This window comes from Seriola lalandi, unplaced genomic scaffold, assembly GCF_002814215.2.
Source record: "Seriola lalandi dorsalis isolate HSWRI2012SDOR001 ecotype SW California unplaced genomic scaffold, Sedor1 jcf7180002054915, whole genome shotgun sequence".
NCBI lineage: Eukaryota > Metazoa > Chordata > Actinopteri > Carangiformes > Carangidae > Seriola > Seriola lalandi.
In genome coordinates, this window is record NW_019525467.1 from 22568 (window position 1) to 39792 (window position 17225).

General features: G+C 42.7%; 1 protein-coding gene across 2 annotated transcripts in view; it reads right to left on the reverse strand.

The window, feature by feature from the left end:
- The window catches only part of akt1 (AKT serine/threonine kinase 1), a 31376-nt gene extending 19907 nt beyond the window's left edge, over positions 1 to 11469 (reverse strand). Inside the window, exons 1-2 of one of the 2 annotated variants that reach the window (XM_023430975.2) lie at positions 11304 to 11469; positions 6055 to 6240 (exon numbers count right to left, since the gene is read on the reverse strand). In XM_023430975.2, the coding sequence (XP_023286743.1) occupies positions 6055 to 6100 (46 nt within the window). In that variant the 5' untranslated portion in view covers positions 6101 to 6240; positions 11304 to 11469. Of the gene's footprint in view, positions 1 to 6054; positions 6241 to 11246 lie in introns of both variants that reach the window. The other variant, XM_023430976.2, reaches the window with a different exon arrangement.
- Positions 11470 to 17225: the final 5756 nt, after the last annotated feature.

Genomic DNA, 17225 nt, shown 5'->3' on the forward strand with positions numbered 1-17225 from the left:
GGGCTAGTGGGGGCTGGCAGAAGCAGAAACGAGAGAGGGGAGATGGAGAAGAGGAAGACTGTGGACAGAAGGGAATGGAAGAAAAGAAGAGGAAGGACACAGACGAACACAGCGAAGAAGAAACAAGAGAGACAAGAAAGGGAGGAGCAGGAGAGTGAGAGCGCTGCCGAGCACCACAGTTGTGGCGAGCAGGCGGACTCTGCACAGCAAAGTAAGCACACAGCGGGCCTGCAGTGAGAGGAGGCGAGCGGTGAAGGTGCCACCTCCCTCAGCCTCCTGGCCCCCCCCACACTCTGCCAGCCAGCCTGCCTGCCGACAGCTGCACCCCAGTAATTTACTTCTCTCCACCACATTTAGCAGGAAGACTGCTTCCCATTACCCAGAGCAGGGGGTCTGCGCTGACGGCCAGACACCCGGCCAGAGCCCTGGCTTCCCGGTGTGACACCCTCTGCTGCTGGACCCTGCCTACAGGGGCTCCACTCCCAGAGCTGTCTGGCACTTAACTTGCACTGCTGTTTATCAGTTTGGTTGTGGCTGAGTATTTAACCACCAAAGTTGGGGTTATCTGTTGTGAAGTTATCTGCAAGAAAATCAGTAAAACATGCTACATCAATTACTTCCAGTCAAACTACTAAATTACCTGTAATCACAGAATTATAATCGCAGTTTACCTCTCTACAAAAATCCCTTTTATCTCTCACTTAGTTTTTTCTGACTTGTTTTCCACATGGATTACCCTTTCATGATTGTTCATCGGTTATCACAATGAATATTGTAGAGAAACTCAAGCTTTGAACCTTCCAATCTTCATTTTGATGAAAGCTTTATTAAATCCTAACATACCTTTATGTTAATACATATGGGTTAATGTTCAGTGTATATCTAGATAAAACATTAAAATGTTCTTCCTGTCTTTAATTGTCTGATTCTATAAATTTTAATAATAGCTTGTAAAGTGCTTTTAAATTGAGAATTGTGGAATAAATCTTGGAACAAATCATTCCAAAATCAATCCACTGTCATTCCTGTAATCTGTAAACTGCTGATGAAACATCAGCTGAATAGAAAACGGTTTCATAAGTTGTATTATTTGTTATTTTTGATTACTTGGACATAAGTTATTTAGTTTTGGAAATTGCCAAAAATCTTTCTTTAACTTTGACTTAAACAACAAAAGTTCTATAGTGCTAAAATACTACTAAGTAAATTAAATAACTACTAAAGCACTGCATAACTTTGTTTCTAATCACTGTAACATATTATCCTCAAATTTAAAGAAAAAAAAGAAAAGAAAAAACATTTTGGGTTTCATGTAAAAAGATTTAGTCATTTTATGTGCACTTGAGACTTATTTGTTAAATGTCTGACAATGCAGCTGAAAATATCGGCAAATGGGATGAGCTATTGCTCCAGTGCAGTGTGTGGCCCATGACAGCCATAATGAAGGGATGTGTAGGAGCCTGGGCGAGCCCAGCAGCAGAGCTGGCAGCAAGTCAAAATCCTGAAGTCCTGAGACAGTCAGCATTGCAGCATCATGAGACACTTTTAATCAGGTGGGTCTGCTCCTTTGAAGAGCAGGAAACAGCACATTCCCTTACTGAGCCCTTACAGAGAAAACTAATGCAAACGTGGAAAACGTTGGCTGAGTTGTTGGAGGCCTGTTCACCAGATGCACGAGGCACAGATATTCAAAAAGATGAAAAAAAACAAAAGAAGTTTCATCTACGCCGACTACTGTGCCTGGTGTTTCACAGCACCCACGCATGCCCCCCACCCCTCCCCTCTCATTCCCACTCTGTGTCTCATGCACTCTCCTGGACCACCAACAAGGTCTCGCTTGGAGGAGCAGCTCACGGGTGTCCTTCAGCCACATGACCAGCGAAGGAGCAAATCAGCTCATGCGCTCCAAACCAAACCACGAGAGGGTCTGTGTGGCACGTCGCACACAGCATCCATCCACTCTGCTGAGGCCGACTGGGTCACTGAGCAATGTTCTGGGAACATCACAAAGACACAGCTCAACTTCTGTCTCTCTCTCTCTCTCTCTCTGTCCCTTCATCTTTCCCTCGCTATCTCTACTGGTGTGTTCTCTGCTTTCCCTCCCTCTCCCTCACCCCATGCCTCCTCTCATGAGCCGGAGCCAGCTGAGCGTGCTACCCAAATCCAACAGTTGTTGCGGCCTTCGTTAGCCTAACGAGGGGGCCGGCTCTTTATACTTGTCAGGGAGCAAATGAGTCAAACAAACAAGGGCCAGGGAAGAGGGGAGGACAAGCGAGCGCTGTTCTGTTGAGCTTCACTGGGTTCTTGGCCGCAGCGCTTCCCTGGAAACTAGGGAACCCACAATCTGCCTCTTTGATGTCTGATGATGCTCTGGCTTTGATGGAAACTTTGGAAAAACACACTTGCAAAAAGAAATAACATGCTACTCGGTCTCTGTGGCCACTAGAGGCCGTAGGCACATTTAAAGTGTGTGGGTGCACTCTGAAGGATCTAAAAGGGAAGTATCATTTGAGGACATATAACAACTGGTTATGATAGTAACAACAAAGTTACAGTGTTTTGCAAGGCTGCACTGTGATGCCGTCTGCGCATAAGGGCACTGGATAATGTCCTGCTGGCAGCGTAACTTCTGATTAAATATGCTTCACACTGTCCATACACTCACACATTTGCATATGCATGTCCAGACGTACACATACACCACACGTCCTGCTCAGCCGCTTCGTCTTGCATTCCAAAACTGTCCTTCCAAAACAGATAACCAAGATAACAGTCACAACAACACATCCACGGGCCAGACACATTACTGCAGCACAAGGATTAAGGAGAAAGTATCAAGGTGTGTCCTTCAGAATGAGATCATTTCACTGAGTGCAGTCTGTCTGGAACAAATGTACAGAGCAGTCCGAGGCCAAGAATCTGCAGCTCTAATAACAGATTAGCTCTACAGGGTACTGAGGCACAATGCTCGCTCCGGGTTCTTACAGGAATCTCCGCAGAGTTTATACGTGCATGCTGAACATGATTAATCAGACAGGAATCAAAGAGATAGTGTGAGTGGCGTGGATGTGTTCAGCTGGGGCACCAGAGCTGCAGCGCTCTGCCACTCGCTAACAATGAAACTGAGCGTTACTAGAAGACTATGCAACACTTGAGCTGTACCTGCTTTTGTTAAGTCATGGTTTGGTGTTAGACCATGTCCAAGGAACACACACACAATGTTGATGGAAATATGGAGGGCTATCCTTTGTACAACATTAAATTAGTGTTTTGAGTGCACACATGGGAGTAATGAGCATGCTGAACACACTTGGAAGCGGTATAAGCCATTTATTATTACGCCCACATGGTGATGTGAGTCACTTGGGTGGCGCCACCACACACACACACACACACACACACACACACACACACACACACACACATATACACGAACACATACATACACGCACGCACACGCACGCACACACACACACACACACACACACACACACACTCCACTCAAGGTGCATCATGGGATGATAGTGGTTGAGTGGGGGCTGCCTGGCTGAAGTGATGGACACTGAGACAGGGCTACTGCAGGTTCACCTTCTGTGCAGTGACTCTGGGGCAAAGACTGCATGACAGTGACGCGACACTAAAAGCCTTCCTGTCAAGGAGGCAGGCGGACGCCCTCCAATCAAAACACGGCGGCTCTGGGTGACATTTCACAGGGCACAGCTGCTGGGCTGCGACAGCATGCCAACTCACTATTCCTGAAGGGTTGTTTGTTTAGTGTGTGTATGTGTGTGTGTCACAGCTAGAAGGGTGTCACTGCTAGCACTGTGCGTGCGTGTGTGTGTGTGTGTGTGTGTGTGTGTGTATGTATATGCACATGTACTGCCACACAACCTGACTGTTTTTCTAACAGTCACTATTTGACTACTCTTATAGTTATATTTTACACGGGCCTTCAATCAACGTCTTCCACTCTTATCAGCTCTGCTGAAGGTGTGGAAAATGGACATATGCCAGTTTTGTGGGACAGGTAATAAAAACAAGCACCAGAATCATTGTGAGTATACACATTTACACACTCAGAACAAATGACCTTTAAATGTCGTGCCAAACAAATGTAATTTTACATGTTCCCTTCCAAAGAAAGGATGTTCCTATTCTAGCTTTTTCCCTAAATAGACACGGTAACACAGTTTGTCTCTGAAGCCTCTGGTTCGCAACACAAATCTAATTCATGGTATGAATTTTGCTTTCTAGGTAGATGTAGATGCTTCTCAGAAACCCAGGATTTTGGATTAGATAAAGCTCTTAATAGCTATATTTCATTTTTGTTAGTTACTTTTTTAACTTTGCATCATTGGTCCATACTAAATAGAACGCAGTGTTTCTGCTATATAGTTAAATTTTAAAACTGTTGCCACCGTTTCTTCAGAATCTTATGAAGCCGCAATTACACGACTTTGCAGAGGCGCAGTCCTGCTGTGGACCGCTGGCGGAGCTCAAAGCTTGGTTCAGTCGGCTTTCCATACGATCCCACTGCATATGTCAGCAAAAACTGGCATATGACAGTGGAATATTCATTGGGTACAGCAGCGACAGACCGAGTTTTGTACACTCGGGTTGGAAAGATACACAAGTTGGCTAATCTCTTAGCCGGTGCCGAGTGTCGATTTTAATGGTTAAAATGCCAAATTTTGCTGGTGGTACATCGTGTCAGTTGTCACTAAATAATGTTAATTCTGTCAATAACTTGTTAACAGGCCTAAATTTAACTTGGCTGTTGTCAGTTTGATGCCCCTGCTGTTAAAAAAAATCCTAATGGAAACACTAGCAATTTTTTCTGATAAGACACAAACAGCAACCAACGTTTTATCCTTACACTCACTGGAACGGCCAGGGTGTGTCTGCTAGCACCAAGTGAGCCGAACCAGGCTGACCCTTTCCTAAAACAGCAGCCTGTTATGCTCTGAGCCCAGGCCTCGAGGAGGGGGGAGTGAGGGCTAACACACCACAGCAGCACTCAGCTCCTCCTAGAGTCCGAGGAACTCTCCTAGTGACCTGCTCCCATCACCTTATCCCCCCCGAGTCAGAATCTTGGTTTCCCCTCTTCCAGTAAAAGCCTGGTTCTCTGGCATTGGGCCCCGGAGCCTTCAGTGGTTTTGGAGGAGTTCCTTATCCTATTTTGCCCCCGGTGCTGGTGGTGGAGGAGGCGGCGGTGGAGTGGGCTCCGTGAGGCAGGCGCAGTTTGAAGGCAGAGTTAGTATGCACACATAAAGCTGCTCAAAGCCAGCAGGTATGTGAGGAATGCCTCTTCGTCCAAACAACAGGACTCACGCCCGATACAGAGCCACGCCACGCCACACAGCACTGTCAGAGCAGCTAAATGGGGCCCGCTGGGGACTCTGCGACTAGATGGCTCTCTACATTAGATCTGGCATAGTGCCTGTTTAAATAGGTTTACCCAATGATCAATCAACTTGGACATGCTGTATGTCATCGAGTTTCTGCAGTTTTTAGAAAACAAATATGTCTCTAGCGAACTACAGTAAACTCTCGCTAATCCAAGTACCTCAGGAATGAAGGTCATGAGGATTTGTGAAATATTTGAACAATTAGTCTAAAAATTTTAATCACTATACTGTACTCCAACTAACACCTAAAATACAGTAGATGAAAACTGCCGTGCATGCTCCAATCACAGTGGGTTTGCAATTCAAATCCATTTCTCATACAAATATCAAGAAGAGATTTTGAAATATTTACATAATGAACTTGTTTTAGGGTCTTTGCATATTTAGTGTTGTGGGCAAGCTTGGTTAGTCCACAGGTTTGCACAGTAGGGGTTTCTAGTGCATGAGGTGATGATGACTGTACTACATCTTGATTGAATTGTCAACAACACAGAAACGAAACCAGAGCACATTCTATGAATAAAGAGGTGCATACAGTAATTATCTTATTTCAGCCTGGTTTCAAAGCAAAGGTTCAAGTGCAAAAAACTCTTTAGAACAGATATTATATAATCAAATTATATAGCAAAAACATCTATTTATTTACCTCTTTTATGCAGCCATCCCTCCTTGACGATCACCACATTGGTCATGTTGGTGGGCAGGGTGGAGGATCCAGGTTTCCCACAGGAAGAGACACAGCTTTGTTTTCGAAGTTTCCTTCACGCAGCCCTGTACAGGAGCCTGGAGACGGGGTCCTGGGGTTTACAGCCGCCTTCTCAATGGTGGTTACCTATTAGTTGAAGAAGAGTAAAAATTAGCCCCGTATTGAGGTGAAAGAGTTTTTCCACTTGTCTGAATATTAACCCTCGGGTCAACATAGTAGAGGAGAGGCAGCGGAATCGAGAAGGTCCTTGTGATTTATGGCCCAGTTAGTGGAGTATATGCTAAAACCACAGTGCAGTCCCATTCACATGTGGAACCTGCACCACGTCAAGGTTCAAATATCTGTGTAAGGCCGTGGTTTTTGGCATTTACAGTGAAGTCTCTCGTATTGGAAAATTCCATGCTGTTCGCACACAACCACAACACAACCATTCCTGATAGACTGGGCGTTTTTTTTTCGTTTTTTTTCTATTCATGACTAGAACAGCAGTGAGTTAGAAAACTATGTCATTAAATAATTCTCATACTGGATGCCTAAATGATGGATTTTGAAACTTATTGTTTAGCCAAAGCCAGGTCCTATTTAAAATCACAAATGCTCCCATATCTATATTCTTTTTATCCTGTAAATAGGTGGCAAGAAATTTAAAAATTTAAGGGCTTTATACAGGTTTGCTGAGTGTGATGTTTCTGTTTGTACTGTGGTAGGTATACGAGTTTCTGAGAGGGACAGCAGGGTTCTTTATCCCACTTGCAGATTTTTGTTTTGGCTAAAACTCGAACGAGACTGGATGTTGGACTTCAAGGGCCTGAAAACAAAATTATTTTCCAATCGCTCTGTTCAGAACAGAGCATAACTTGAGTTTTCCACTGCCAGGCCAAATCACTCTTTTAAAAAAATAAATTAAAAAAATCAATAATCTTGATTTATAAAATTTATAAAACCTTGAGGGGAAAAAAAACAGTGTGAAAGACCTGGACATCCTTTCTATAACTATTGTTTTACATTACTGCCTCCTACTTCAAATGAACTTATTTATATTATTTGATCAGCAAAATCATCTATTTCATGAATTTAATTTCTCTGTATATAAGAATCAATATATAATGAAATTTATTTTAGATTATTATATTGCTGTCTGAGGCCTAAGCAAAAAATCGAAATTTTCCTTACACATAAGAAAGCCCTTTCATATGGATGCCATTATCCGATCAGTATTTTGTTTGTTTAGATAAATACATCTGAGATTCAAATATCACATCATGATAAACGCCTGTGATGAAGAGCATATGATATGATCAAAAGCTTCAGATGAGCTACTAAATGGACCTTAATATGAAAATGTTCTGTTAACTATAAAATGATCATGTTGACTTTAGACCACCTGATCAAGATATTCACTGGCTTCTGAAAAAATGTGATGGTTTTTTTTTTCTACATTTCCATGACAACAAGGCAAACTGCCATCTGCTGATGAAGATCATGTGATATGATTAAAAGCTCCAGAACAGCAACTAAAATGGGCCTCAAGGTGAGATCTTTCTGTCACAAAATAAAAAAATGTTGTGAAGAGAAGGCACATTGTTTACTGTTCCTTTGCCTGCTGCATCTGTGAGGGTTGCTGTTTTTATTCACACCCGACATGTGGTGGAAGCAAACTGCTGCTACATTCAGATAAAGTAAATGTGTGAGAGGGTCGTCGGAGAGGTGTATGAGTAAAGTGCAGCGTGAATACTAAATGTGGGTAAAGGATCAAACTACAGCAACGGTCTTACCTGTTCAAACTCAACTCAAAATGTATGATATAAGACCAGATAAAGCTGCGCTGACAGTCATCTGATAAACCAAACAGGGCTGAATTCCATCATCACCGGCACGTACTAAAAAAAAAAAAACTGCAGGCTATCATAAACCAAACACTTGACCTTTTGATTCATTCAGTACTTTTTTATGATATAAATACAGCTTTGAGTGCAGGGCAGACACAGGAGAATGATCAATTGCCATACTTATTCACACAAATGTCACATACTGCACCAGGCAATCTCTGACCATCGACTGAAATCAATTTGCCTGCTGCTGCTCCGTCAGAGTAAAGCCATCAAAAGAGAGCTCTGTTTGAGTGGCCCCATCCAGCTTACTGGTGGGGACAACAACAGGAAGTGGATGTGACTATTGACAGACTACGAGTCATATCAGTACAGCCCCAGGCTCGAGTACATCTGTCGGTGAATGTGCGATCAACACGCCTTTTACTTCCATTCTGCTCACTTCCATTCAATGAGCAAAAGTGAGTTTATGAAAGCAGGGTTTATTTTCGCTCAGTGTTTTTGTTTATTGCACTGGGGTTGTGGTGCTTGTGTCACACAGTCGATGTTGGAAGGATCTTGGGAGAGGGATTTGAAAAAGCACACTGAGTGCAATTCAAACTAGGGATCACACAAACCGTTGGATCCCTTTGGCATCTTAGTGTGTACTCTGTGACACAGGCACGCACACATTATATACACATTGGGATACATCACACAAACAAACTGGAGCGCACACACCACAGCCAAAAAAGCAACACATGCACAAGACCGGCTCTGGAGCCACAACAGAGCGCTGCTGTTTTAATGGGAGCGACCTGTTGCTACTGCGGCCTGTGTGGAAAAGCTGGGCTGCTGCCAGCGCTGCAGCCAGCAGCCACTGAATGAACCCAGTACCCTGACAGCGGGTCACATGGTCCTCAGGACTCTGGGCCACCGCCTGCCTGCCTGCCTGCCTGCTTGCCTGCCTGCCTGCCTGCCCGCCTGCCCGCCTGCCCTGCTGTCAGTGCGGCTTTCAATCATTCATCTTTCTGGCTCCAGCTCCGGGGGCCACCCCATTCAATGCAAATCAGTGTCATGCAGCAAAGATGCCACACACTGAGCCTGTCACTGGGCCAGAGAGGACAGTCCCATGTGTTTATGGCAGGAAGCAGAAAATCAGGCCAACATCACCACACTACTTCCTTCATCACAGATCGATAGATACAAGAACGTTTTTGCTCTATTTTCTGCTGGCGCTCGGGTAAACAACTATGTCAGCATCTGGCTTAGGGTTACACAGGGAGAACATTACACTCAAATATTTAACACGACTCACAGAAATGAGAACATCAAACATGCTCACCTGTTGCTGGAAAACAATCCCAGAAGTGACACTCGGTTTGTGTTCTAATGAGACAATGGAACCAGCACTAGTGTGATCTACTACACAGTGCCAAGTTCCTCTTTCAAGTTCCCTGAAAACACATCACTAATGATAAGAATATTGTAAGTAAGTGTAGCTGAATTCCACACCACAGCTAGTATAACCTTGAAAGCCAAGGAGGCTTGCTGCTTTAATCCCATGATGACATGAACAGCAACCCCTCTATGACTCATGTTAATGTATTCGTTTTCATGCTGTTCAGACAAGCCAGGAACTAAATTGAAGATGTATCACAAAGCTGGACTTATTCAAATGTATACCAGTCGTAACAAACTCATTCTGTCCTTTATAAAACACACAGAACAAGACTTTCAAGCCCTGGTATTTTTAGTTTGTTGCAAAATTAAATCACTTGGCTGTTAACATGAGCAACTAGTAAACAAGATGAATGAAACAAAGAGTATTCTCAGTTTCGTGACACAGACCGAGTGCAGGGCCTTAACGTGATGCTGACGGTGGGCTGCCATCATCGGATGCGTACGCTTTTCAGTGACAATACATCTAAAACTCCTGTAGCACAGGCAGAGGCCATGAGTCTGCCTGTGTACCAGGACAAAATTTCAAACAACATTCCTCAGATTCTGCATGCAACTGGTGGCACATTTGCGTCAACAGGGCTGCGAGGGGATTGGGTGGGAGGTGACTGGTATTTTTCTAAATAGAACAGGGACAGCCAAGCAGTCACTGGCTGCATCATTACACCAGCTTGTTACGTCTTCCCTGGGTCACATGCCAAGTCCCCCTGCGTACACACACTGGACAGACGTGGTCTCATGACCGATGAAAACATTTTGATACTAAAGGCGTAACGGGTACAACATGCCCGGGGACAATGTTCTCTTTCCATACTGTACATGCATATGTGACCTCTGGGAGATGGAGACAAACAGACAATAACATGAGTAACATGAGGTTTATCTCAAGCTGGACGTTAAATCCTTTATATCTTGCATCTCCATGAAACCTGTGAAGCTCACAAACTTTTTCATGTGGACTCCCATCACTTTACATCGTAGACACCCATTTGATAAGATTCCTACAACAACAAACCCACTTGACAAGAAGCCCTGTAGTTAACATGATTTAGTAAACACATGCACCACTGTCATCACAGTAGGTGGGATGATAACAGTGAGGAGAGTGAAACCTATCACAAAAACAGTAACTCACATGTATTATCTCATTGTGCTGATTACTAGAGAGGAAAATTAGACAATAACACTAAAATGACTTTTTTTTTTCCTTCTAATGACCTCCCTGCTGCTCAAACTGTGCATCAGAAGGTCTACTGGGACCCCATTTTGAGAGCCAATACAGGCAGACAACAAGTCACAACAAAGATGTACTACTTTATATATCACTATACGTGGATGCCACAGTGTTACAGGAGAGCAGCAACAGGCTAGCAAAGCTGGTGACTAGACGTAAAATGATTGTCTGGTGATTAATTCCTCAGTCAAACCAGTAAACAAACGCAGTGGTACTTCATAACAATGAATGAACTGCTCTCTTGTTGAGCTCATTTGTTTTCATTTACCTCCTGGGCCGTAAAGTACGAGCAAAAACAACTTTTCGTAGAGATGAGCCGTTCAAAGTAACATGACTGCAGATATTTTGGCCTGAGGGCTGTGTCTCAAAAGTGGTCATTGTCAAAAATGAATGGTTAACATCTACAGAGAGACTCAGTGTTGTTTGTGGAAAAACAACAACGCGTTATAATTCACCACAGGACGCTTATAAGTCCTTGACTTTAGTGCTAAAAACAACTTGTACAGCGAAGTGAAGTCAGGAAAGTACCTCATTTCAGGTTTGCATTTAGCGATAGAAAGGATATGGGGCCTAGCAGGGCAGCTTGGGTGAGAATAACCGCATCCCATGTAAGTACAATGGGGACCTACCCTGTCTAGCTGTCGACCTCTTGTAGTTAACCATGCGAAGGAAACGCGGACATTTACCTGGACAGGAATTCAACAATGTGTCCGTCTCATTATAGGGAGATGTTTCGGCGGTATATTAAGTTGATAAGTCCTTCAACAATCTGGACAAAAGTGCTCTCATTTACTCCGTTTCTCTTGCCTTTCTTCCACTACACCTCCCAAACGCGCAGTCTGCAATGCCTCTGTGGCAGCCTGCTCTCCCGGGTCCTAGCGCCGACCAGATTTATGAGTAGCACTCATAGGAGGAGTAGTAGGCTGTCAGACGTCCCATTGAAAAAATCCTGCAGTGTTTCTATACGTGCTTATTCTGCATGGCCTCGTTGAACTCAGCACTGTTTTATCTGTGCCGGTGGTAACCAAAATGTGGTCCAGAGACCCACAGAGGCCGCAGCAGGCTACATATCACTGTTTTTACTTCCTGAAACAATCACGTGGTAAACTACAAAATTGACTTTTTTTTGTTACAACTGGTAGTGATGTCTTTTTGGTACCCGTAGCCTTAGTAATGCTGCAGTTAGTGATTGTTTTCATTATTCTGCAGATTATTTTTCTCATTAATTGTTGTCCATAAAATGTCAGAAAATGGTGAAAAATGTTCCCAGTGCTTAAATTGCTTGTTTTGTTAGACCAGCAGTCCAAAACCCTAAAATACTCAGTTTACTATCGCAGACGACAATGGAAACCAGCAAATATCCACATTTGAGCAGTTGGAACCTGTGAATGTTCATCATCATCAAAACGAACTTTCTATCAATCAGTTGATCAATAAAATGACTAATCATTTCAGCCGTGGGTTGTAGAGAGTTGTTTAATACCCTTTAAAATTATATTGCAGCTAAATATTATCAAAAGTAATTTAGTCATGGATTAATCAATGTAATTTAAAGCAAAATATACACCAAGAAGCAAAAATATTGGCTGTGCTGCAATATCAAAAGGAAAGTGACCTGCTTCCGGGTGTTAAATCATGTGTACTTAACATGTACTTCTAAGCTGTTTATTAGGTCAGTCTATAGCAGTGTGTAAAATTTTATAGCTGTGTCATATTTCACCTGTAAACATGCTAAAATAAAATACATTTAAACTAACAAACAAATAACATCTACCATAAAACAATGTAGAAAAAAGGGTTCATAAAAGGTAAAAAAATATATACCTGCAAAAATGTGAATATAGTGGATATAGTTAGGTGAATGGTAGTGCAAAGTGCATAATGTTACTTTTGTGTTCACTGCCCTCAGAGCTGTTTTTGTGTTTACTTTTACGTTCAAGTGGCTCAATACTTTTTATTTAAGAGAGTCCACAGAAATGCTAAAAATAAAAGATTAAAAGTCAAAGTAAATTATAAAACATTGAAAAGAACAAAAATAAAAACAGTGAAACAGACAAACGCCAGGCTAAAGCACGGTTTCTGAACTCAAATTTAAATAAGGGGCCTGTTGAGCTGGCAAGGAGCAAAGGTTTTAGTCTCGTACTTTGAAAGCACTTCCACTGATGTCCCCACAGGAACTGGCTTTGAGACATGTAGCCCCGAATACTGTAGTAAAATAATATTAAAATCAATTTGAAAAATAAAAAAGTAACCCATGTAAGTGGTGTAGGTGTGAATGTGATGCTGTTGTATTTCTCTCAGACAACAGGTTTCTGGTGCTCGATGATTTATGGCGTATTTTTGGAGACACCTGTTTGGAGAACGTGACAGTAAAGTCTGCTGATGCTAAAAAAGACTGGTTTTCTCTCTGAGTTTCTGTGAGGCAGAAAGGGCCTTTAACATTTCCAGTAAAAGCCAAGCAAGATATGAGTGAACTTCAGAATCAAACATAAATCTAAATCTTTCTAAATGAACTTTTTCAACCATATTCTCTGAAATCTCTACAACTACTCTCAACACATCCAGTTTTGTGGTACGTATTATTTCCAGGATCAAGAATGAACACTCCTGCTTAATTTGAAATGGTATCAGTTGCTTCAACAAGAAATGCAACAACTTGAAATGACTTAATATAGGTATTAAAGAAATGTGTCCTGATTAAATAGCAAAAGGGAAATGTAAAAGCACTAAGATTTCTATCAGGGTTTATCAGATTATAAACCTGCTTGTTATACCAGATTATTTGAGATTAACAGTCATCTGCAGCCAGAAAGACTTCCTGCCAGAGAGGTAGGAGTTAAACCAGTTTAGGACAGGTACAGACAGGCCAGTCAGTCAGACCTAAAAGGAGTCAGAGATTCTCTGTATCAAATGACGCCTTCAGATGACTTGGTCAAAGAGTAAAAAATGTTCCTTCACAGCTTTTGGAAACCTCTCACTTTAATATTTCCATAATATTGCTATCAACTTGTTAGTTATACTCTGATTTGTGATTTTAAAATATCGTATTTGTTTTTTTTTCTTTTATTGGTAAGCATGACATAGTCTAGTTCAGCAGTGTAAAGTTCCATAGGTGTTGTGCAGGAAACTGCAAATCCGTATGATACAAAAATGTCAGACAAAGTTTCACGATACCTAATAAATAATGTTCAGAGAACAGGAGAGCAGGGACAGCTGCCAGCCTTCCCTCCATGATGAAAAACTTACTGGCCTCTGCCCTCCGTCTCTCAGCCCCCTCTGTTGTCATTTCCCTTCTTTGTCACTTAGACTGTAATGTGTTCCTCACTGCTACTATGCATCAGCCTTGCCAAGCTGTTCCTGTCATATACGGACAGAGCTGACTGAGGGTATCCCCCCTCCTCTTCCTCCTCCTCCTCCTCATCCTCCTCTTCCTCCTCCTCAGCTGTCTCTGGTCTGGTGATGGGAATGCCTACCCTGTTGTTTGTTTTGCAGGTTCAAAGCAAAAGTAACAAGATCAAAGAGTCAAAGTGAGTTAATAATGTCTTTCCTGCCGTGTCTGTCCAGAATGTAACAAACAGAACAGAGCTGAGGCTGTTGAATGAGAATAGATAACATGCAGTAGCAACAATTAGACACAGAAGGGCAGGAGGGCCATAATAGGGAGGAGGTGGTGGGGGGTCCGACCAATACCGAGTCTCCCGGCAACTGCAGTGCAATGTTACTTGTACTGTCACATTATTTTCCAGGATGAATTAACCATCTGTTATGCAGGTCTAAAGATTCAAGATTGAGATTCACGGAGGAGTATCTTTGATCAATGAAAGGTCACAGTTCTGGGTGCCACATGTAGAAAGAAATACTTCAAAGTCCATTATAGACAAATTCACATATTTGCCACAAAGGGCTTTACCACCTGCACAACGTTCAACACCTTCCATCTCCAGACCCTTGATTCAGACAAGGAAAAACTCTAATGGAGGGAAAAACTTAAATGAATTCACTTCTTTGTAAGGAAAGGATGTAGATGGAGCCAGCTGCCAGTTAGCTTAGCTCAGCATAAAGGTGGGAAACAGCTATCTTGGCTTTGTTCAAGTCTGTCTACCAGCACCTCTAAAGCTCATTAATTAGCATGTTTGTTTGATCTGTACAAAAGCCAAAGCGCAAAAATGACAAGTTGTGGTTTTACGTACAGGTACTGTACTATTTCTTGTCCGGGAGCAGCTGGGACTCACTGCTCCTGACCAAGAAATAATCCTGCACATGAGAATACATTGATGTTTTACACTTTGGTTGTTGTATGGACTAAACAGATGATAAATAATGTGTTAATTGGTGAGCTGTAGAGGAGCTGGGAAGATTTTGTTACCATCGAACGGCACGAGGCTAGCTGTTTCCCTGTTTCCTGTCTTATTTGCTAAAATAAGCTAAGCTAATCATCTGCTGGAACCAGCTACATATTTTCTGTTCATCTAACTCTTGGCAAGTAAGCAGATAAGTGTATTTCCCCAAATGTTGAACTACTGTTTTTCTTTTTTAATCAGAAAAACTGTAGAGTTCAACGTGCAAAAGTACAATGTGTGACTATGGTGCAAATCTGCACAATAACTGAGGAAAGTAACAGTAATATGAGTAAAGCACAATACAACATAATACTGCACCTTTAGATGGGTAAAAGGCAAAAGTACATCTCTCTCCAAGGACAAAAACAGAGGGATGCTTATTTAGTTTTTCATCTGTTTTGATAAAGCAATCTACGTTTGTGGAAGGCAATTAAGTTTTGTAATGCGTCAGGATGCATTGCAAGTGTCCTCAGACAAATATCTGCAGCGCGGCTCAAGCCCACCCCCATGATGAGACTTCGGTCCAGTTGGGGAGAGTGATGTGGTTCAACTGTGGTTGGATGGCTGGCTGGTTGGCCGGTCAGGCTACACTGGAATGCGGGGTCTTTTGTTTGTCTGAGAGAGGAGTGGGTCAGGGGGAGAATGCCATTGATGATTGCAGAGAGGAAGAATGAACCTCCAGGAAGTGTTCGCTCTCTCTCTCTCTCTCTCCCACTCTCTCTCACCCGCTCCCCCACTCTCCCACTCTCATTCTCTCTCCCTCTCTCTGTCTCTCTTTCTCTATCTCTCTCTGTGTGTGAGAACCTTCACCGTGCCGAGCCTCTCTCTCTGAGGCCACGGTCCCCAGGCACAACCACTGCTTTGTCTTGCCCTGTGAACACACACCCCTCCTCTACTGGGCGCCTACGTTTGCCAGGGCCAGTGAAACACAGGGCCACTGCTCCTATTCTTATCCACATCGCTGCCCCTGCATGGATGGTGTGTGTGTGTGTGTGTGTGTGTGTGTGTGTGTGTGTGTGTGTGTCAGTGCTGAATGGTAATTTGTTTTTCATGTGACACATCAGACACTTCAATATAAACATTTATATATTTATTATAGTTTACAGGTGTTTCGTCATAAGCAAGAGGTCACTCATCATTTTGTTTCTGTTTTTAATGCATTACTACCTACGAGCATCCAATTAACCAAATAAAGGCAGTTTTTATTTCGAGACCATGACACTGTCTTGCTCATGATCATCTGGACATGATCTGAGTGCAGAGATCCACTCTCAGTAAGGGTAACAGCCGGACTAAAAATGGAATAAAGCAGTAAGTGGATAAGAATCTAGCCGGTGGCCCCTTCCGACCAGTGGCTGCCGCCTCCCGTCACATTGCTCATTCCCCTCTGTGTCAGAAGGCTGTGAGGAGCTGCAAATGGCCCTTTCAAAACACACGACAGCTGGAACACAGGGCAAAGGTGACCGAGGCAGTTGGGGGAGCACAGGGAGGGACAGGAGGAGGCAAGAGAAGGGGAGGGAGGGAGTGGGGGGCACGAGATGAGCAGCTGCAACCTCAAGCCCCTGTTTCTCCACTGTGCCACCATCTCTAGCTTTAACAATTACAGAACAGACTCAGAGGAGTGTGGGTTTTTTTTCTTTCAATATTGTCTCAAAAACTTAAACTAAGAATGCCTTTTTTTTTTTTTTTAACTTCTGTTCTCAGAAATCACCCTTCCTGTCCTAAGACGATTTGAGCTAAAGAAAACACAGTGAGGACCTGGTGTGTTCTGGAAAAAACAAAGGCACTGGGTGATTTGGTGCCAGGGAATTCCACAACCCAAAGCAGGATTAGAGAGAACAGTCCTTAAAAGTTCCCAAAAGACCACTGACCCTCTAAATCACAAAGCGTGATTTACAATTCTTTTATAGGTTTGGATAACCTCCACAAATAACAATTCTTTGTGACAAAAAAAGGTGTTTCTTTTTTTTCAACCACAGCAGATGGAAAAAAAAAAAAAAAGACAAAAAAACCTCTGGCAACCTTTTTGGTAGGCTTGTTAAATTTACCAAACGTTACTTACAAACTTTAGAAATCCCATTATCTTCATACTTCCGAGAAAAGCAAATAGTTATCAAATAACACATTTAATTGCAAATTCTGAAGATTATCTTCATAAAAATAACAAATATCATCTAAAACTGTGTTTCAGTTGTTTCACTTGTCTACTTCCTTCCTTTTGCCCTACTTCAGGATTGAACACACTGAAAAGTCCCCTCCCCCCACCCC